This window comes from Curcuma longa, chromosome 12, assembly GCF_044706935.1.
Source record: "Curcuma longa cultivar G26 ecotype Majalengka, Jawa Barat chromosome 12, ITB_CL_G26_1.1, whole genome shotgun sequence".
NCBI lineage: Eukaryota > Viridiplantae > Streptophyta > Magnoliopsida > Zingiberales > Zingiberaceae > Curcuma > Curcuma longa.
Window position 1 is genome coordinate 8,464,819 of NC_133872.1, and position 22,153 is coordinate 8,486,971.

The following is a 22,153-nucleotide window of genomic DNA, read 5'->3' on the forward strand; positions in this document are numbered from 1 at the left end:
TCCGCCGCGATGTGCGAGACGCTGGATTCGGTGGTAGCGTCGTCGATTCTCGAGTTCCTCCTCCGCCGCTCGGACTTCTCCACCGCCCTCGCCGGAGAGTGCCTGATCGCACTCCCCGTCGCCTTCCCGCTCTCCTCTCGCCTCGAGGCCTCTCTCCTCCTCCGTCGCCTTTCTGCCGATCTGTCCCGCCGATCCGTTTCCCTCAGCACGCTCCAGACCCTCGAGCACCTCTACCGTCTCCAGCGGTTCCCTTCCCTACTTCCTGCCTTCGCCTCTGTCGCCGTCGAGTGCACCGTCGCTCCCCTCCGCCGCCGCTCTGTCTCCTCGTCCTCCTCTGACAATGACGCCGAGTTCTTCGACGCAGTCAATAGGATATGGAACTGTAAGGTGTCTGACCTCGAACGGTCGGAGGTCTCGGAATTGGTGTCTCCGGCGATGAGAGAGGCGAGAAAGGAGATGGAGGCCGCAGTAGTGGATCCTGCATTGAGGGAGGAATTGGGCCGGCGAGAGACTAAGGAATCGGCTCTGGAGGCTGTCATGGTTTTTGTGGAGGAGGCGGGGAAGGAGATGGGTCCGACGTTTCTTGAGGCTGCCGCGGAAGCAGTCCTGGGCTGGGAGAGTGAAGATAGCAGGGCATCAAGCGACCTTGACAGATCTTTGAGAGCACTGCAAGGAAAGATCAAAACTTTGCAGTCCTGTAAGTTCCAACCAACAGAAAATGATGCCGAAATGCATCGCGCACCAAGCAAGATGAACGCATCCGGATCAAAGGTTCTGTCCAACCAAGGTAACCCCTGACCTATACAAAGATGGGTGAACCTTTTCATTTGTTTATGGTAAATTAACTAGCTTTTGACACCAGCAATTGATATTCAGATGGGAGCAGTAAGGGATTTAAGTTGGCAGGGTGTATTTCTAGGGAAAATCATGGAGAAGATGGAATGGTTGCTGTAGAGCAAGATTTCTCCATCGACAATTCCCCAACTTCTCGAGGAAAGGGTGGTGGCGATGATAAAAATAGCAATGATGAGTTCCGGTTAGAACACTCTAGTCCATTTCCATCTGATGCGAATGCTACAAACAACAATGATGAGACGGATTTTTCCAAGAAAGTTTCTCTGTCTGATGAAAAACCTAGATGCAACTTTTCAGATGCTGACACCACTACCAGTTTGGATGGTTTTAAAACTAAGAAGCGCAGTTTGATGGACAGGAATGCAACCGCTTCAACATATGAGGTAGGGACTCATCTATAGTACCTTTAACAATTCTAATGCTTCTATTAAAGATTTATTCAAATTCTTTCCTTGTTCAAGTCTTTGCGGAGCTTGGTTTGCCCTTATAAATCCTTTTTTTTCTTGTTAACATTTAAACAAATCAAGTGAAGAGTATGGAATAATCATCATTTATACCTTATGGATAATTCAACTAAAAACACAACACATGATCATGCAAGCCATTGAAAAAAATATATACTAGACTGCTTAAGCTAGTATGATGTGCGAAAAATGACATTTAATTAGAGCATGTAATAATGCAATAAAAAAACTTGGTTGGGGCCACTGTATCACCATTTCTTGGTATATTATTGACTTGTAGGACCAATCCTATCTAGGTAATGTTTGAATATTCTACCTCAAATTGCTCTTTTTAGAGTGAATTGGATGGTCTAGAGTGTGAACATCATCCCCACCACAAAACAACACTGGAATCTTTATCTATAGTGGTAGAAGCAACATATTTGAACAATGTACCCGTTGTCGAGAACTTCCTCATAAACAACAAGATAACTAACACAAATAAATATTGAAAAATAGTGATATAATGTGGAGGATCCACCCCCGAGAAGATAAGTAAATACAAACTGTACAAAGCTATTGCTCACAATTTGTATAAAAGACCTCTTAGTTTGCATTAGAATCATATGTCAACATTGATGGAGAAGAGTAGTAAAAACTCACTGTACATTGGCTATGTGTGTGAGTGCTCATGACCAAGCACAGTCTGTGTTATCACAAAACTCTACTCATCAATACCCTTCTCTATCTACCTGTGTTCCTACAAGCAAATTGTGTTTGATTGTGCTGTATCTTCCACATTTGTTTCATTTCCCAGATTCAAGGTATTAGTCCTTATGTAGTGATTTAATTATATGTACATAATGATTTTTAAAATCATGTATTCATGCTTCACAAGATCTCTATTTTCTGCCATGTGCAGCCTGTATAATATCCTCCTTAGATGCCCAGGTCAATAACACTATTTGCCATGTAACACTCCTATAATTTTGGCAGCCCTTTTGGAAACATTATTCTCAAGGAAAGATATAATTGACGATTGCTCATTTCTATCATGTTTTAATCACTTGCACTCACTCTTGCTCAATGACTTACATTTGTTTTTTCGGAGTACCTCATAGTCTCCTGTGCCAGAAGATGTTATTCCCCAATTTGCATAAAGAGAATTTAAACTTTTTATTGAGCTTTCGTATAGAGTCCTCTAATAATTTCTGAAGCTCATGTCATATTCAAAATAAATCTATCTACATGAATTCCCCACTCAATATGAAGTTTGAGCTGCAACACTCCGCTCTCTGAAAGTGCTTGTTGCATTGATGATTAATTTTTTTCATGGTAATGGCCTGCACTAGAAGCAGCTGGGTCACAATGTTAATGGTAAAGTATCAGATGAAATCACAATTAACTACTTGTATATTTCAGAATGTGGGCATGAGAAACTAGTAGCTTAAGGGAGATGCCATTGTTCAAGACCCTTTGCACTGACTTTGAACTTGAGGCACATGTTGGATTAGAAAAAATTGGTGGGGATATGTTTTCACACTCTGGAGCTTGATGAACTTTATTATCAACCACAATATTACAAAGTTATTGTTTCATAGGGAGATGACAATGATGCTTGTTTTTCCTGCTCAGCCCCTTGTTTAACAACCTCTTGCATCTACAGTGGGATTCTGGTGAAACCGAATCTGGACAATCCCTACATCGAGGGAAGGAAATGAACAAATTGAAACCCAATAGGTCAGGTGAAGGATTTTTTTTCAAGAGGAGAAGAAGGATATGGAATCCACAGGAGGAAATGACTCTAAGAAATGCTGTCGCGCAGTAAGTGTTAATATTCAATTTCAAGTTAAATAGCAGTGGTTCACTCTTATATTTAGTCGACTAATATTCTCATTTTGTATAACCTATTCATAACATACAAGGTCTACTCATATAATTTTCCTAATTATTCATTTAAATGTATGGCTTTCTTATTTCTTACATCCCTAATCTCTATGATGAAAGGTATGGTGCTGGGAACTGGAAACTCATAAAGGCAAGCCACTCTGAAATATTTAGTAAAAGAACTGAGGTACTCATGTTCTCATTATATTGGCAGAAAGAGCCTTTTTTTTTCATTAGTTTCTCATCTATTCTTTATTTATTTCGCTATTAACAGCACGATCTGAAGGACAAATGGAGAAATATGACTAAATCTATCTAAGGTGTAATTTGCAAAGATAATTTTCTGCCTCCCCATGTATGTTTCTATAATTGTATTCCAATTCTCTCTGCATTTGACTGTTTCTTCTATATTTCACTAGTGGAAGTGAAATTTTCTTAGCCTAGCAGTTTGCCGTTGAAGAAAAAATCAGAGAGATTGCTTCTGCAAGCCTCGACATTAGTTTTCTGTAAGAATTTTCAAGAACAGCAACTACGTCTCCCTCGATGATTTGTTGGTCTCAGAATCTCATTAAACGGTTGTCTCTAGACCAATGCCATTTTCACTTCTCCATGCCAATCTTCTATTTGCAGGACCAAGCTCTGTTTTGTATCAATCGATACACCAAGTTGGATCGTATGGAGTAACGTATGCCATTGAACTTAATGGTAATTGCAATGCTCTCACTTCCCCTCAAGTAAAAAGTTTTGTTGAATAGGAAAGTGAAGCTGCATGTTGATTCTTACTGTGTGATTGATTAGCTAACAAGTCTAAGTCGTAGCAGTTACACATGAAAGTATATTCTGGTTTTGAAAGATCTTGTTCTTTTGAGACTAGTGTACTTGAGTGGAAATATAAGAGCGAAGCAGAGAGAAAATAAAAATGTGCATAAAGCAATTTTATGATGTTTTCTTTTTTCGTATAGGTGTTTTGGTCGCTCACAGCTTGATTGTTATCTGATGCTCAGTCTCTGTTATCTACATTTTGATTGCTTGAATCTACATGTCATTCTCTCTCTAGATAACCTTTTGTTGTATCAACTGATTGGATTTTTTTTCAATCGCTTGGATCATGGTTGGTGCTCATCTCGATCCAAAATTTATCTCGCCTCGAAGCTTATCGAGGACTTGATTGCTTGTATTTCCTTTTGCTCGCTTGGAATACTAATTTACCTGTAGTACAAAGTTAGTTTGACAAATAGGTGATATATAATCCATGTTAGGATAGTTAAAATTGTTTGTCAATATTGATTTTGGAACTCCTATTGGCTTCTCGGTCAGGTTTGTGTCTAACTGCAAGTCTATCCTTGTCCTAGAGTTAAAATTATCTTCATTGCTTTACCTTGTCTGGTTATCCAAGACTTCTTCCTGACTCGAAGCTTATCGAGGACTTGATTGCTTGTTATTTCCTTTTGCTCGCTTGGAATACTAATTTACCTGCAGTACAAAGTTAGTTCGACAAATAGGTGATATATAATCCATGTTAGGATAGTTAAAAGGATGTTGAGTATCTGGATTGGCTGTCGTATGTGCTTCTCGATTTACCCTGATGGTCGGTGGGAAACTTCCGTGGGACCGGGCCGGTCATCCCCAGGGATTGAGTCCATAAGACTGATTGGGATTTATCATTTTAGGATAGTTAAAATTGTTTGTCGATCTTGATTTTGGAACTCCTATTGGTTTCTTGTTCAGGTTTGTGTCTAACTACAAGTCTATCCTTGTCCTTGTCCTAGAGTTAAAATTATCTTCATTCCTTTACCTTGTCTGGTTGTTATTTAAGACTTCTTACCATGTCAAATGTCTAGGCATGTTAATATTTGAACTTTCTTTGTCTAATGGCCGTCCTATTGACCTATTTGAATTTTTCTTGCTAATCCATCTAGATTTTTCGTGTTTGATGTTTAGTCCTCTAGATCCACTAAGACTCTAGATCCACTAAGACTTTACTGTCTAGTATTCAGTTCGATCACGACTTCTCTTATCTAAGGTTCGATTCTCTTGATCCTTAAGATTTTACTTGTTTAAGTCATTCTAATCCACTAGAGCTTCTTTAGATCAATTTTTTTTTGTCCTTTATCATGCATTAAAAATATAGATTCGATCATTTATTCTTATGTATCAATGATTTTTATTGTTTTAATATTTGATAATATATTTAAAATTAGAAAATTAAATAATAAAATAAGATAATAACTATGTTAGTAATCCTCTTTTTTCTTTTGAAAATATTTTCTTCTCCTTTATATTCAAAAATATTTAACTTCAAACCTCATATATTCTTCGCCATTGATGCACATGAAAATTAGGGATAAGTAAAACAAATATTGATCTCAATTAATCTGTCCAACTCGATCTTAGATATACATTAAGTTTTCTAAAACAATTAATATTGAAAGACGACTTGGAATATCAGTCGATCAAAATCAATTTGAATATTTTGAAAAAGCAATATAAAAATTCATTTTTGAAGCGTTTTTTTGCAAAATCAATTTTTTAATTCAATTGTGAAAAGCTTTCAAAGAAATTTTCAAATCTAAGTTTGAAAATTTTTGCAAACACTTTCGAAAATAATATTCAAAGGCTATTTGCAAAAGTTTTTCAAGATCTTTGAGTTTGACAGCCTTTTTCAAATCATTTTTTATAAAAAAAAGTGTTCATCTTATTTTGAAAGTTTGTTCAAATTAATTTGAAAGGCATTTTGAAAATGGTTTTTAAATCAGTTTTCAAAAACATTTAAAGTCATTTTAAAAATACTTTTCAAATTAATTTTTTTAAAAATTTAAAAACATTCTTCAAACTAATTTTTGAAAATTTTCTAAATTTTGTTTAAACCAATTTTTGAAAAGTTTAAGGTTTCTATTTTTGAAAATTTTCAAAGTCAATTTTCGAAAGCAACTTTCCAAATTATTTTTAAAAATTTTGTAAAGTCTTTTAAAAAGCAATTTTCAATACTATTGTTGCAAAGTCTTTTTGAAAAGTAATTTTGAAAAAGGATTTTTAATGTATTTTTGAAAATATTTTTCAAAGTAATTTTAAAGAATTTCAAAGTATTTTTGAAAGCTTTTTCAAAGTATTTACAAAAATGTCTTTAAAATATTTAACATGTTTTGCACAGAGTTTTTAAACATATTTGTTTAGAAATTTAAAAAATATTTTCAAATAATTTCAGATTTTTTTGAAAAAGTTAAAAAAATATTTTAATAAATTTTAAAAAATTTTGAAAACATTGGAAAAGAATTTTCAAAATTATTTTTAAATGAAAATTGTAAACCATTTTTAAAAAATATTTGTCAAAAAAATTTTGAAATCATTTTCTAAAAATTTTTGAAAATATTATTTTAAAGATATATTTTAAATTAAATTATTTAAATAAGTTGCAATGCTCCCCTTAAAAATATATTTGAAAGCTCCGTTTTAAAAAATATTTTGAAAGCTCTCTTTATAAAAAGATTGAAATATCTCTTTTATAGAATTTTTTCAAGGCTTTTCTTTTTTAAAAAAAAATTTAAAAACTTTCCCCTTTTTTTGCCTTTTTAAAATTTTCCTCAATTTTAAAAACTTTTTTGTACTCAATCTATAAACTCAATTGATATACGGATCGATTTTCTGATTGACTGGACCGATTGTCCGATCAATCAGATCAGTTCAGGTTTGATTCAACCCGAGCTAAGTCCGAAGCTCCAACGTTATCGGATTGTATTTTTCTACTCTCCATTTTACTTTCCTTTAGGTTCCTACAAAACATAAACAAATACATAAACCTAATTCTACAAGTCTACCTAACCTACTAAACTTACTTCTTACTCATAGTTTACTCCTCCAAGTCTTCTACATCAAGTTCACTCCCCTAGATTTTTTTTTTTTTTTGCTCAGAGTTCACTTATCTGAGACTTCTCGCCACCTAAAATTCACTCGCTTAGGATTTTATTTTTGTCAAGCATCTAGTCATCTTGACTTGCTTAGACTTGTCACTTGTTAGACATTCAATCATCTTTGATCTACATAAACTTTATCTTTGTCAAATATTCAATCAACCTTTGGTCTTCTTGGACTTTTACTAATCATCCAATCACGTTTGACATGTTTAAACTTTTACTAATCATTCAATGAACATTGACCTAACTAGATTTTTTTCTTTGCTAATAATCCGATCCATCTTTATCTGACTAAACTTTTCTTTATTAATCATTCAATCAACCTTGATTTAACTAAATTTAACTCACTTTCAAACATTAACATTTGATCCTGTTTAGATCAATCCTTGATTAAATCTTATCAAATCTAAATATATTATCAAATATCAAAATTCTAAAGACTGATTGCGCAAACACAATGTGGGATGAGGATTGCTATGCGAAGCAAAACATGTCTTCAATGATCCATTTTAAGAGTAGTTTTGGGAGAAAGGACCAGAGAACCTTAAATGTTTGATGTCACCTGATTGAAATAAGAATAGAGAAAAAGTGACAACATTCTGTGAGCTTTCTGTATGATTATTTACCAATCAAAATAACCACAAAATTACACATTAATACAATCACAAATTTACAAGTTGAAAATTGATTTCAAACCGTGGATGATTCTTTTGTTATCAATGAGCCTGTCCATCGTTGCTTGAGACGACTTTCTTATACAAGTTGCAGATAGGGACCATGTCTTCAAAATCGACCATCACATCTCCTGATCCTATGGAATACATCTTCCATATCCACAATCCCATCTCCCTACCGAATATATATATCGAAAGTTTTACGGCAGTGAACGAGCTCATGCACCGCTGCTTCAGGCATCTTCCGAATCCAGCATCATCTCCATTCCATTCTCAATCACATCTTACTTGGCGGCTTATCTTTAATAAGATATGTTATACCTTTCTCAGCATCCATACCCAAATGCTTTTCTGCGAGGAACTTGGAGAAACGAGATCCTTTACTTTCGCGGTTGATCTTATGTGAATCTGAGGGGTTTTGCGATTCGGATGGAGGTAGCAATGCCCAAACAGAAGATAAGAGATCATTGGGCTCGTCCAAAACTTTTAGTATCGAGAAGTTACGTTCAGCTGTACAAACATAATGATTTTGTATTTCTAGAAACTGAAGCAGTAAACAAAGAGATCGAAAACTGTAAACAAAAGTTATACATCACCTGAAAACCTGAATATAGGCAGCAATGCTGCACAAGGGATGCTAAAATTTAAATGAGGTATGGTACTCCTGTCACCATGCTTGGCATTGCTGAAAGAAAAAGAAGCTGGTAAGCAACCAACAATATAAGACAAAAAAATAACTCGATAGTTCCTATTTTCTTCGGAAGAAAACTTTGCTTCATGGAGCAGACTTAAAAACACAGGTTTCCAAGAATCAGCATAAAGTTCCATTAACTAGGGACACTTGACCAACAAGCTGAAGCTGGGGGCTAAGTTAGTAGCTGAGGCCCAAGATACCCTGATATTGTGAAAGTAATTTAAGATCTTTACGTGGTCAGTAAAGAAAACTGGTTGAGTACAGGTTATACATTTGGCCCAAGGCACAACAGACAAATCAAAAGGCCAGGAAATTTGCTAGCGAAAGGAGGCAAGCAGTGAATGAAGTAAACCAATTACTGGGAGTCTGCTTGATTAAAGAAATTGACTAGGCAGGAGGGATGTCTGAAAGGTTACTTCCCCCTGTCATGTAAATAAATGGCAGGCAACACAATTGGCTTGTCATTGAGCTTTCTAGATGCTTCTTTGGTTACAACCAATTTATGATGTTGAGAAGGACGAGCTGCACACATCATTCAGGGCTTTGAAAGATACATATTACTATTAAGTAATGCAGCCTGAACAATACAGGGTGTCACCTATCAAAGATTGATGAACAAGTTGCTTAGGAGATGATCAGAAGGAATTTAGAAGCATATATAAATGACATGGTAGTTATGATTAAGACCAGAAAAGAACATGCACAAAAATTTAGATAAGTATTTAATGCATTCAAGGAATCAGGTATGAAGTTGAACTCACTGAAATCTACCACTGGTATTGGGTCCAAAAAAATTTCAGGATTTAGGGTTTATCAGAGAGGAATTGATGTTAACTCAAAAGAGGTTAAAGCTATCTTGGACATGAAGCCACCAGAAACTAAAATTGAGGTGCAATGGTTGAATAAGAGGAACCAAAGAAATTCTTGTATTATCGGCAAATGGAGTTAGCCGCCCTCAACCTCTTCATCTGTAGGAGCCTTTTTATATCTCTTAAAAAAAATGTGCCCTATGGCCTGGTTGGATCTCATGGCCTGAGACTTGCAGAGGACATAGCCCAAGTTAAACGAGGACTAAGCGAAGCCAATCAGTTTGACACTGAAAATGGTCAAGTTCCAAGTCCCTAGCATGCTGGCAGATCTTGCTCACTCAGCACGGTAATGAGCAAGCTTGAGGTTCTTGATGGCTTATCATGTTTAGCTGTCTCTGACTTCAAGGCCTCTTCCTAGTCAAGAAACTACTTTCCTCTAGGCTACACCAAGCTTACCTAAAGAACCAAATCGACTGAAATTATCTGTAGTAGGAGATGAGCTCCCACTTTTCATTGTCCAAAATCCTCTTCATACTTCAATGAGGCCTCTTTCTGCACCTTGGCATCCATCAACTAGTCATTGAGTTCATCAACCTGCTTCCTAAAGTATTCAAGCTCAGCCATCTCAACTTGTTTCTCCTTTAATTTAGCATTCTCCTCCTTAAGCCCCATGACTTACCTCAAAGAAAAGGTTGATGCGGACAATTTGCTCATGGAAGTACTATATTCTTGAAGGAATGAACAAGCAAGTTTATAGAGAGGTCATAAAGATTTTAGCTAGGTTCCACAACATCACCTCATCTAGGTAACCACAAACAAAAATCTTAGTTGACTACGCAGCCAATTAAAGACCTGATAACAAATATAAACAACAAAATTTTTCTATCTGCACGTAGTCAACTGGGAAATTAGTTGAGCTAATGCTCTGATTTCAAAAATAATACTGTTTGAGTAAGATTTTATCTACTTGAGCTTGGAGTCAACTAAGTACAATTAGAGTTGACTAATAAGGATGACTCAGTTCATGATTGTAGAGATGACAAGTTTATATTTGATTTAGAGAAGTCGACTGACAAGTGTTTGACTAGCTTGGATATGAGCCGACTTGAAAGATGTTAAGTCAACTGAGGGCAGAAGTTGCCAGAGAGGTCTTCCGTGATCTAAGTTTGAGTCGACTAAATGGCATGATTGAGTCAGCTGACAGTAATCCAGCTTAGTTGGAGTTTATCAATGGTCATTTAGATGACTATAAAAGGAGTGTCAATGGGAGCTTCTAACAACAATTTCAATAGTGATTCATAATTCGTGATTGTCTAGAAAACAAGCTTACATTATTATTCAGAGAAGTCAACGTCAGCTAATTTAGATACGAGTCGACTTGAAAGGTGTTTAGTCAACTGAAGAAAAAAGTTCACAATAAATCTTACATGATCTAAGTTTGAGTTGATTGATGACATGATTGAGTCAACTAATACAACTCAGTTAGGGTTTATCAATAGTTATTTAGAGGACTATAAAAGGAGGGTCAACAGGAGCTCGTCTAGTAACAATTCCGGTGCAATAAAGTGGTTTTTCTCTTACTAATTCACAGCTCAAATTATATTTAATTTATTGTCTTATTTTATTTTTATTTAAAGCTTATGGTCTTTACCTTCAAGCTTCAGCTCTGTTACAAAGCTTTTCTCGCACTTTATTGTTTTTATTTTCTGCAAAGGTTTTTCTTGCACTTTATTACTTTTATTTTCTGCAAAAGCTTTTTGTAAAAGGTTTCTTCACCTTTAGAAGAATCTGAGAAAGACAAAATATAGTGGTTTTGCATGAGTTGACTCACCTTACGAGTTCACAGACTATGGAATAGGAATCTGTCGAACTGTGTTAAAAAATTGAACCTTTCTTGCTTTATTTATTTTTTACCTATTAATTGACTCATATAGAGAATTGACTCACAAATAAATTCCATAAATTTAGAATGTTGCGATCAAAACGTGAAGGGCAAAACAAAGACGACAATAAAAAGATCTTGGAAAATGTTGTAACAGTTTAGATGAATATTATAGACCTCGTCATCTTGTCATTGTGTTTGGAGCATGAAGGACTCAGAATCTAGGACTGGAAGTGGATTTTCTCAAGTTTGGATGTGGTTATAGTTGAGTACTTGAAATAAACATCCTCCCAAGTCACCTGGTAGATTTAGCCTGGCCAAAGTTGGGTGAGTGGATTGAAGGGCAACAACTTCAAGATGTTCCATTTGAGGGATGGCATAGACAAAATAAAATCAAAGTCAGTTCATTCGAAAATTGGTTGATGAGGTATGAAAGGGTCTAATGAAAGCTAAGGTGTGTTTGTCCAAATTAGTCTCAAGACATGATTAAAACTTGGAATTGAGATCCAAAGGCTGGACAATCAAATCAAATATAATAGGAAATAAAAAAGGTGAAGAGTCGAAGAGATCCTTATTGTTGTGAAATTTATAGCAGTAGAGTGAACAATGGTCTGAGTTGGAGTTAAAGCAAGAACTAGATGTGAAAATAAATTGAGATAGAAGGTTGAGACAAAAGTAATTAATGCAAAATATATAATGAATGTCTAAACAAATTCTGTGAAATAACGCTTTGAAAAGCTTAATCTGAGGGAGAGTAACTAATATGAGTAAAATACCCATTAGTGTGACTCTCTCAGATGGAAGACATGCATCCAGGTAGAAAAGGTAATCTGAGGAATCTTTATAGAAGAGGTGATGCAGTTCAGATGAAAGAAAGTTAATGCAATAAATAGCACTCGGATCCACTGATTGTTAAGCAACACATGGCAAGATATGATTGGACTGGCTCTTAGGAGTGAAATTGCTACACAGATGAGTGAAATTGTTGTGCAAGGCATCCCCAGTTTGGACACTGTGATTTCACTTTGTCTCACAATCTATTTTTAACCACATTTTCTCCCACAAAGATTAAAGTACTTAATCCAAGCTCAATCTTACATCATAGTCATTTTCCTAAGTTCATAGTGCATTGACTCAACCAACTCGAACGGACCCCCTGAACAACTTCAACAAGTTGACATTCACTTTATTCCCTCTTTTTGACTTCGTTTGAACTGGCTCAAGTCCAGACAAACTGTACTTGATCTAATCTGAGCTCCACCAAATTCCACCTAACTTCCTCTGATCCCATTTCCTATTGAGGTCTAAGTGAATTCCTAACAACTGACAGATTTATTGTAAGTTATTGTAAAATAACAAGTAGAACAAAAGAAATAAATTTTATTTAACTGAAAAAGACAAAGAACCTTGTTATTAATCCAATCATATGACCATCTGAATTGACAACAGCACCACCACTGGCACCTGGATGGACTGCTGCTGTTGTTTGAAGCATCACAGGTACACTTGCTTTCTCAATTTCCATGTCGCCAGATTCTTCAACATGGAGAGGCCGTGGTAATCTAACAACATGTGAAACCACTCCGGTAGAAACAGATGGGCAGAGGTCTGCAGTGAGATAAAGGCAATCAGGAAGTACCTTGTAAATAAAGTGTTTAGCAATGCTGCAAAACAATATAATAATAATACAGAAAACTAACAACACATTGATAGTATGTATCAATTCTCTAGGAACCTTCTATTTCTCACCAGATTGAGGCCCAAACAGACCATGCCCAATAACATGCACAGGTAAACCAATAGATGGGCAATTAAATTCAGGATTAATGGCACAGAGTTGCAACGAAACACAATCAAGCTGCAAAAGTGCAACATCCAGTGGTCCCTTTGAGACATAAACCACTGTAGCATCACTCCAAAACTGAACTCCCATGTGGTGGAGGCGAACTGAGATTTTCCCATAGTTTTGACATGAACTGAGCGATGAAATGCCATGAGCAATGATACCATAAGAACTCAAAGCTCCTGATACAGAAGAAAACAATCTCTGGTTTTCTTGTTCGATGGTTTCTTCCTCCGGCTCAGATAAACAAAATTTATCCTCAGCAGGGAATGCAGTTCTTTTCTTCATCAGATTTACTAATGATTTTCTAACAAATCTCCATGGTTCCAAGACGTGGGCATTTGTTAGTATTAGACCTTGTTGATTGAGTACAATGCCAGAAGCCCAGGATCCGCCTACTGAAATAAGAACAATTGAGGACATAGCTCTTTCTAGTGAAGGCACACGGTCAACTTCAGGTAGGCATCTGCTAGCCTTTGGATAAGCAAAGTCATGCAACACACTGCTTTCTTTGTCCAAGTACCTTCCTGTCAGTTCTTGCTGGGAATCTTGAGATTCCTGCAGTCCTTTTCCCCATGCAATTGCTATTGCATTCCATGTGATTACAAGCTGTTTAAGAGATCCCATTTGTAATTTCAAATACAGTTGAAAAGCCAAATATATCCAAGTAACATTCCTTACCTGGATTTCTGTGTTGCTATTTTTTTGTCTTAAAGGACATGTCAGCATGCCAATGAGGCAAGCATGTCTATCAAAAACAGGACCACCTTCCATTCCTGAATAAACATGCATCAAGCTTGACTAGCGATATAATATTAGTAGAAGAACAGATCCTTCAGTTTGTCACTGTAACAAAAATGTATTCACATTGACATACCTGGAAGACCACGAATGTCAACAAGCAGTAATGAATTTTGAACAGAACAAGAAGAGCAGCAGTTTGCAACAGTTCCAAAAGACACACTGATTAAGACAGAAAAATAATCAAATAACTCAATATGCAATAAAGATTAATCAAATAAGAGATTATTTAGGTAGAAAAATTTTGACTCATTCTATTTTATACCAATCATTTCAAATCCAGTAATTGGGTTTCTGTTGATTAGTACTTGATATAAAATAGGCCATGACAAAAAATCATATTAATATCATCCTATTTTATGCTCCACGTTTTATCCAGGTAAAAAAATTATGGATTCATTCTATTTTACTATACCAATCATTGTTAATCCAATAACTTGTTAGAGTTTTTTGAAACTCAAAAATTCCAAATATAATTTTTATTTATTTAGTTTTGAAGGTTTTTAATATAAAGTGGATCCACGACTTCCCTAAGATATTTTATCAATTTAAGTGGAGACTTAAGAGTTTATCCAAATAATGGATAAATGTTATCTAATTAATATATCCAGCCAATATAGATAAGCATAAACTTATCCCTATCACAGGTGAAGACAACTTATTTAAAGGGATCAACTCATGGTGTGGATGGGTGTACTATTTTTTATATTCTTGTTATTTTAGGATCTCCCACTATTCACTACCAGGAATGAGAGGTTATCACCAGTTATATCTTGGGGTGCAGTTGATCGTTCTGCACAAAAGGCCAAAAAATTACATTAGGGCAGTTTTCTTGCCACCATATTTTATCTAATCTTTTCTCAATTTTCAGTTAGCCCCATTAACTAGTGGATCTACAATGTTTCCAAAATATTTTGAAAATTAATTTAATTGACTAGATATGACTTGAGTTTATACAAATAGTGGGCAAATGTTATCTAATTAATCTATCTAGCCCAATAAGCATCAATTTATCACTATCACAGATCAAGATCCTATTTAAAGAGATAACTCACCATGTGGATGGGTGTATTATTTTCAATATTCTTGTTTCATCTTGGGTTTTTAAAATTACATCGGATGCATCTCCCACTGTTTCATTGCAAGCAGAGAGCTTCTCACTCATTGTATCTTGAGGTATAGTTTCAAATCATCTGGTGCCAATGGCCGGAAACTTGGCATAGGATAAAGTTTCTTGCATTCAGGTTATGGCCTTCGTATTTTCTCCTTAATTTTTCAAATTTAATTTAATCAAAGTGTTGAAGGGGAGCTTGGCGCAACAGTAAAACTGTTGTTGTGTGACCTAGAGATCACGGGTTCGAATCTCAAAAACAACCTCTTGCAAAGTAGGGTAAGAGTGTGTCTGATAGACCCTTCCTTGGGATCCCGCATTAACGGAAGCTTCGTGCACTGGGCTGTCCTTTTTCAATAGAATGAAATTTTCTCTTATATGTTGTTACATATCTAACATAATTGGATTTTTGTTGATTATTGCTCGATATAAAACAGACCATCATAAAAACTCATATTAATACCATCCTATGTGGGTTTTCCATGTTTTATGACACTGAATTAATCATTATGATAGGCATGATATTCAATTCAACATTGTCAAAGAAAACAAAGTATTTAAAAGTTCAAAATATCACCATAATCAATTAGTTTACATAATTTAACATGCAACAAGGGGAAAAACAAGAACCAGTTATTCTGGTAAATGACAACATCATTACCTATTAAGAAAGTGCAATGGAGACATGATTCCGAAAGGAGACCCCATAGCCAGAAGTAAATCTCCTCTTTGTTGATCTTGAGAAATATTTAAAGGCAGAATGTTCTGAGAATCATCAAAAGCAGTTATGGATCAACATGGGTTTTTTTAGTAGTGGCATATTGCAATCCCAAAAATATGCTGAATTACAGAAGATCCAATTTACTTCACCATGAACTTAAAAAGACATTAAGTATACAGGATCCATAACCAAAAATCCTACCTTCAGTTCTAATCCTGAAATTCCAAGAATAGCAATTCTTGAGACTGACTTTACCATCTGCGAGAGAGTAGGTAGCTAAACACTGGAAACAACGTTAACTGATAGAATCAATAAAACTCTAGAATCTTTTACAACCAACCAAGATTAAATAAAAAGTACTTATTAAAGCAGTAATAAAATTTTGAACAGGGTCTCACTAGTATACCAACTTCATGCCCATGAAAAACAGTCAAGAAATGAGAAGCTTGTACTCATTTTTTAATAGAGCATCACTATGCCAATTTTGTCCCACAACTTCACAAACCCTTCTTGACCTAGGATTCTGTTAGAAAAAACTTGAATAGATGGAAGACATCTTTTAAATTCAATACCTCATGTTAAATTTTCAAGAAAAAAATAGCAGAAGCATACCTAAATCCATAACAACCTATTACTGCATATGGCAGAATCATACTTAAATCCATAACAACTAATTACTAGTTTAGAACTGTGCAGTTTACCTTTTGGATTAACATGTTTTTCCAAAAGAATCTTTTTCCTTGCTCCCTGTTATCTTTTTCCGATCATGAGATGTCAAAAAAAGTAATGTCATGTGTGTCCTGTGAACCATATCCACCATATAGATAGATAACTTCCATTATCTTTTGATATTTCTAATTTAACCTATCATAAAAATACCCTTAAATTTCTACACATTAAAAGTCCACGCTATCGGACACATTAAAGCCTGGATCGCTGAAGCCTTAGAAATTCACTTTTAAAAGGGCTTAACCTTATATGATAGTCCGACTTGCTTGGTACATCGGCAACTACTAACTCTAAGCCTTGATAGACTAGACTAGGAGTAGAACCCATAATCCCATATCCAATCACTTAGGACTTTTGAGCTCAATGCATAATTATTCACGTATAAGTTCAATGTTGGATTAAGGATACAACAATATGTGTAACCTTATAGTCATGCATTGCAAAAATAATCGTGTGAATTTGACATTGATGTAATTATCAAAATGTATCTATAACCAATCCTCAACAATCATACCAACATAGGATCAAAGCAGCCTTCACTACATTTGTCATAACGTTGACCCATCAATGTCACATGCAAATACAATTGAATGGCATGGATCATGAGGTGGATGTGTAGCATGAAAATCTTATGCAATGTGATCTTCACAAATTTATTTCCAACTAGTCAACCCTTAAACCTTGGTAAGATCCAACCATCAAGGTGTAAACAAACTAAAACTTATTTTTTCAAAAATAACCTCAAATTATCCATAAACAGAAACAACTGAAGAAGAAATTTTTAATTGTCAGAAAAGCATCTAAAATTATAACCCACTAAAAATCTAAAAATGAATATCCTCAAGTGGCATAACACATCTACGAGCAATGTGGTGTACCCATGACACTTTGCATGCAATCCCTTAGAGGATCTACAACCATAGAGTTTGTTTTGATGTGTTATGTAGACAACTATCCAATCTAAACAATTTCTTTAACAACTAGGAAGTTTGATGTCCATATATTTTATCTTTGTCAAGTTCTTATAGTTATTGGATTACAAAATTGCCAACTTGTTGTCACAAAATAACTTGAGTGGTCCTTAATACCTTCCACTATGTGCAACCTAGTCATAAAATTTCACAATCATATTTTGTGATTAGACGCCTCATAACAAGCTATAACCTCTACCACCATAGTAGAAGAGGTTATAAAAGACAATTTAGCATTCTTCCAGAGAGACAACATCAACCAACTAGTAGGTAGATATAGCTCGACATAGATTTCATACTATCTTGGCATCAAAGTCAATATACAAAATGATCTTACGCAAGTCCAACCTTTGATAGGGAAGCATGTAGTCTTTACTACATTCTGATGGTCCATTCTAATAAATTACCAAAACTTGAAACTAGACAAAACTACTCAACATAGGTAATTTATCGTGTGTTATTCTATCAATCACATCAATGAGTATAGTGTCATACTAACATTCAACAACCTTTGACATGTGACAAACTGTCAAGTTAAAAGAGATGTTTGTTTTTTTATCTTTTGTTCGTGTAATACAATGTTAAAATTGCACAATTCTATATGGAAGTTAGAATACATGTGGTCTTTTCTTATTCTTCTTTTTCATCTCTTCCTCCTTTCAATTCTCCAAGAGCACCACGCGTTGAAACATTGATACAGTACCGAAACAGTATCATTCAGTCAAAATTCGATCTTCTAGTACGACTTGAGATTTTGAACCTTGGATGTAACTCACGATTGAAATGCCCCACTAGGGTCTCTTTATTGTAAGTTTGGATTAAAATAATCTCAATTCATCTTAACCTATCTTACAGCATGTGTCTTATAGCATGCAAAGGAGTGTTGAGTGTTGGCATGTCAACATGATTAACACAATGACATAGGTGACATTGTTTGTGTCAGATAGTATTAAATTTCAATAATTTATCATAACGATACGTTTTAACCTTGCCATCATACAATACGAGATTTCAAACAATGGTCACTACTAAATGACCCCCTCCTAATGCATAACTAGCATCCTAATCTCATAGGTTTTGAAGCTAGCATTGAGTTGATAATAGACCAAACTTATACAAACTAGAAAAAAATTTCGATACATCGTAATGTCCTTCAGTATATGAGAAATTACATAAACCTAAATGGAAAAATGCATCAGATGAAATAATAATTTTACTGTTAACCTTTTATAGTTATGTACATACAAAGTAAGATAGTTTACTCATAACTAAGAGTCAATGACTTTAGTTGCAAAGTTAAACCTTTTTGATATTACCAAGATAGTCAACCCATTGGCATGGGAAAAAAAATATAAAGGTAATCAAAGCATGATGAGCATTTTTAAGTTTGAAGAAACTGAACAGGAAAAGTTTTTAACAAAAACATCTACCATTGTCTCATTGTTGTCATCCCGACTAGCCAAGGAAAAACCCACATCCCATGAAGAACTTTGCAAAATATTCTCACCTCCAACCAAGGATTGAAGAGCAATGGAAGATGCAGTAACATCAACCTGAAGCAAATTAAAAAACAAAAAATAAGAATAGTAATAATTGTATGTAACTTGCACAGATAGTCTGGACTCTCAAATTAATTAACAAAATACACTTGAATCAAATGAAACATGCCCAGTAACTGGACTCTGAAATTAATTTAACATATCCACTTGAAAAAGGTTGATTATATCTTGTTATTAAAACAAGGCAAAGGTCAACCCCTTGGCAGCTTGGCCCCTTGGTTCAGATTACCAAACCAAGAAGGAAACCAGCAAACTTTTATATTTAGCCTAGGATAAGGCTTCAATTAAATTAAAGGAGCCATTTAGCTAAATGTCAACGAAAACACATATAACACAGTCAATTCCCACAGTGACTTAAGGAGCAAAAGCACAACACTAATCCTTAAAAGGATGTGTGACAAGCGCTGATTGAAAGAGCATACACTTCCATAAATTTTAACTGTACTAAAATCAATGTTTCAACTAAGAGATTCAGGCCTTGGTAGTGCAGGCATGCCCTGGGATACTGGCTCTGTTTACTTCATACAATGGATGAGGAAAAGAAAGGAATCCCTAGAGAAAATAAATCCCTAGGGAGAGGGAACGGAATCTTTTCTCTCTTATATTTGTTTACTTTGATACAAGGAGGATGAATAAATCTCTTATATTTAAATTATTTATTTATATAAACAAAAAATTTAAATTATTTATTTACTAAAATACCCTCTTCCTCTTCCTCTATCCGCCGAAGCCTCTCCTCATCGCGCGAAGAGAGGTAAAGGAGAATCCCTCGTCTGCACGCCTCCCCCTTTCCTTCTTCTGATAAGCCCAAGCCAAAGAGATAGAGAAAGCGATGGCCATGGCTGGTGGATAGGTCGACCTCCCTCGCCTTCCTCTCTCTCTCTCCCTTCTTCCTTCTGCTTCCTCTCTCCTGAAGCAATCAGATCCGGAAGGCAGTAATTTCTCTCTTTATGAAGCGTCCGAAATCGTCGGCCTACGAGGAAGACTTGGAGGGCGACGCTGGCGAGAAGCTGAGCTGGGAGGACTTTCCGCGTCTCCAGATGTTCACAGAAGGAAAGTGAGTTCTAGGGATTCGTTGAGCAGGGACATATAAATGCTTAATAAAAAATTCTAGCTGACAACAGTGAATGAGATCTTCTACGAGACAACTATCATTGAACAAACAAATATAAGATATGGACAAGCATTCACTCAGCCATACATTAGATATCACAAAGTAATACAAGAGAACAAAATGTCTACCAAAGCCAAAATTTTGCAGCTATGCCAGAGAGGAATCGTATTAAAATCTTTGTTGTTTCTTCTTTCCGCTCCCTGCAAAAGAAAATCATTAAGAAAGTATAAGACGTAGGTGCTTCTTCACAGGGAAAAAAAATCAAGATCTTAGCTCTGTTTCTCATCTCAAATCCTCCTAGTAGTTCAGAGTTCCAGTAGGTTTGTTAAAATCAATACCTCTACCAGAACATCAATATGAGCAGAAGAAATCAATTTTGGTGAAAATTCCTGAAGCAAAGAGAAAAAAAATTGAAAATTTTTGTTAAAAACATTCTCACTAACATAACGATTGAAAGTAATAAACAACAACAAATGAAGTAATTCGATGATCATTTTCCATTTTTCCTTCAATAATAAAGCAACAAAAACAACCTGAGTGGACTTATTCCTGTATTCAGGACTCAGGAAGGGCTCCACCAACGAGGCGGTGGTGACAACGAGATGGCCATAGTGTCCATGAATGCCGCAAACATGATCAAAGATCGGGGGCCGAGTGCTGAGGCAACCAGCAGGCAGTAAAATCCCCGAGGCTGAAAGGGTTGTAATTCCCGTCCTGATTTCAATTAAATAAATTCGTAAATCCGCAAAGTCAAGCAGCAGCTATCTAAAAGAGGGGAAATCGACAGGAAAAGGTTTAGAAGTTAAACTCACTGATGGAGGTGGAAAGGATGGTTGCGCATCTTGAGGCCCTTTGGGTCCTGGGAAGCAAACAATTCAAATCCATTGAAGTTCGCTCAGAGAGAGAGAGAGAGACGGAAAGAGACAGAGAGAGAGACTGACCGGGCCTAGGGAGCGGACCATGACGGCGAAGTTCCGGGAGTACTCGGCGACGTTCGGCAGCGCCTCCATCTGGATCGCTTCTTCGGTGAATCGAGGACGATGGCCTCAACAGAGAAGGTCGAAAGCTAGAGAAGAAGAAAGAACTAAACTATTAAACGGGCCTCTTTCATGGCCCAACTTTTTTTTTTTTTTTTTTTTGCCTTTGACTAAAACTATCAAATGGATCAACTCATTATAGGACGGATTAATCCGTCAAAAATCTATCATATGATACGTTGGGACAGGCCGATCCACTAAATTAGTAGGTTAAAAAATTTTCAATCCAATCCAACTTAAAGTGGATTGCGGGTTACGCAGGCCAACCTACGAACCTGTCAAAAAAATTAAAAAAATATAGAAAATATTAAAATTTAAGTTTGAATTGTAGTTTAAACGGGTCAAGTTAAAATTTTTAAGTTTGGATTGCGATTTAGACGGATCAAACTCATTAATTCATTGAATTTTCTCTTTTAATTTTAACTTTTAAAGAAAAAATAAATTTTCTCAACCCGCGGACCAATTCACGCAGGTCGTGTATATATATATAAAGAGAATAAAAAATTATTAATATCTTTATTAGATTTTGGAGAGATTTGGTATGATTATTGAATTTTATAGAGATTTGACATGGTCATTAGATTTCATAAAGATTTTGACATAATTTCAATATATTTAATATTTCTCAATTCTTAAAACCTAAAGGTATTGTCTTCCTTATTTCCCTATCAAATCTTTTTTTTATGCTTCTGTTAATTTCTTATTTTCTTATCAATGATTCCTATTGTAAACTTGTAATCTTATTCGCAGTTAATATTGTTAGTAAATTTTTACAATATAAAGACGATATGAATATTACTGTTGTATTAGATCAATTAAAAGGTCTTATTTCTTTTTTGAATGAGTATAGAGAAAATGGATTCATATCTGCTATGATTTCTGCTAAAGAAATTACAAATGAAATGAATATAAAAATTTAATTAATAATTTTGCATCTCAAAAAGCTAAAAAATTTAAGTTTATATAAAAAAATTATTTTTAAAATTAATATTTTAATTTATTAAAAAAATTTAAATCCACCATTGTCGATCTCAAATCCGAATAAAAGAAGATAAAAGAATTTTTTTTAAATAATAATAATTATTTAAAAAAAAATCGCCTAGGGGTCCCGG

The 22,153-nt window shown here is 35.2% G+C and overlaps 2 protein-coding genes across 3 annotated transcripts; one reads left to right on the forward strand and one right to left on the reverse strand.

Moving 5' to 3' along the window:
• On the forward strand, window positions 1-3,586 carry LOC141843257 (uncharacterized). Its single transcript, XM_074731311.1, has 5 exons — window positions 1-787; window positions 877-1,238; window positions 2,965-3,122; window positions 3,306-3,372; window positions 3,460-3,586. Exons 1-5 carry the CDS (start codon window positions 10-12, stop codon window positions 3,502-3,504), a joined length of 1,410 nt encoding a protein of 469 aa, XP_074587412.1. The 5' UTR covers window positions 1-9; the 3' UTR covers window positions 3,505-3,586.
• A 4,077-nt stretch (window positions 3,587-7,663) lies between these two features.
• On the reverse strand, window positions 7,664-21,038 carry LOC141843239 (glyoxysomal processing protease, glyoxysomal). Of its 2 annotated transcripts, XM_074731286.1 has the most exons (14): window positions 20,946-21,038; window positions 20,817-20,863; window positions 20,538-20,718; window positions 20,343-20,393; window positions 20,133-20,204; window positions 18,762-18,884; window positions 15,833-15,889; window positions 15,572-15,675; window positions 13,876-13,961; window positions 13,680-13,774; window positions 12,905-13,607; window positions 12,562-12,763; window positions 8,367-8,455; window positions 7,664-8,280 (listed from the first exon to the last, which is right to left on the reverse strand). In XM_074731286.1, exons 1-14 carry the CDS (start codon window positions 21,012-21,014, stop codon window positions 8,048-8,050), a joined length of 2,112 nt encoding a protein of 703 aa, XP_074587387.1. In that variant the 5' UTR covers window positions 21,015-21,038; the 3' UTR covers window positions 7,664-8,047. The 2 variants fall into 2 exon arrangements, with proteins under 2 accessions (XP_074587387.1, XP_074587388.1); XM_074731287.1 differs by lacking the exons at window positions 20,133-20,204; window positions 20,343-20,393.
• Window positions 21,039-22,153: the final 1,115 nt, after the last annotated feature.

Bases quoted from the DNA above. Each gene is read 5' to 3' on its own strand.
- LOC141843239 (XM_074731286.1), bottom strand. From the start codon at position 21,014: ATGGAGGCGCTGCCGAACGTCGCCGAGTACTCCCGGAACTTCGCCGTC. The intron at 13,962-15,571 runs GTAATGATGTTG...TGTCTTAATCAG, and splicing joins CCATTGCACTTTCTTAATAG to TGTGTCTTTTGGAACTGTTG. The intron at 12,764-12,904 runs GTGAGAAATAGA...ATCTCACTGCAG, and splicing joins TCTGTTTGGGCCTCAATCTG to ACCTCTGCCCATCTGTTTCT.
- LOC141843257 (XM_074731311.1), top strand. From the start codon at position 10: ATGTGCGAGACGCTGGATTCGGTGGTAGCGTCGTCGATTCTCGAGTTC. The intron at 3,123-3,305 runs GTAAGTGTTAAT...CTATGATGAAAG, and splicing joins CTAAGAAATGCTGTCGCGCA to GTATGGTGCTGGGAACTGGA. The intron at 3,373-3,459 runs GTACTCATGTTC...CGCTATTAACAG, and splicing joins TATTTAGTAAAAGAACTGAG to CACGATCTGAAGGACAAATG.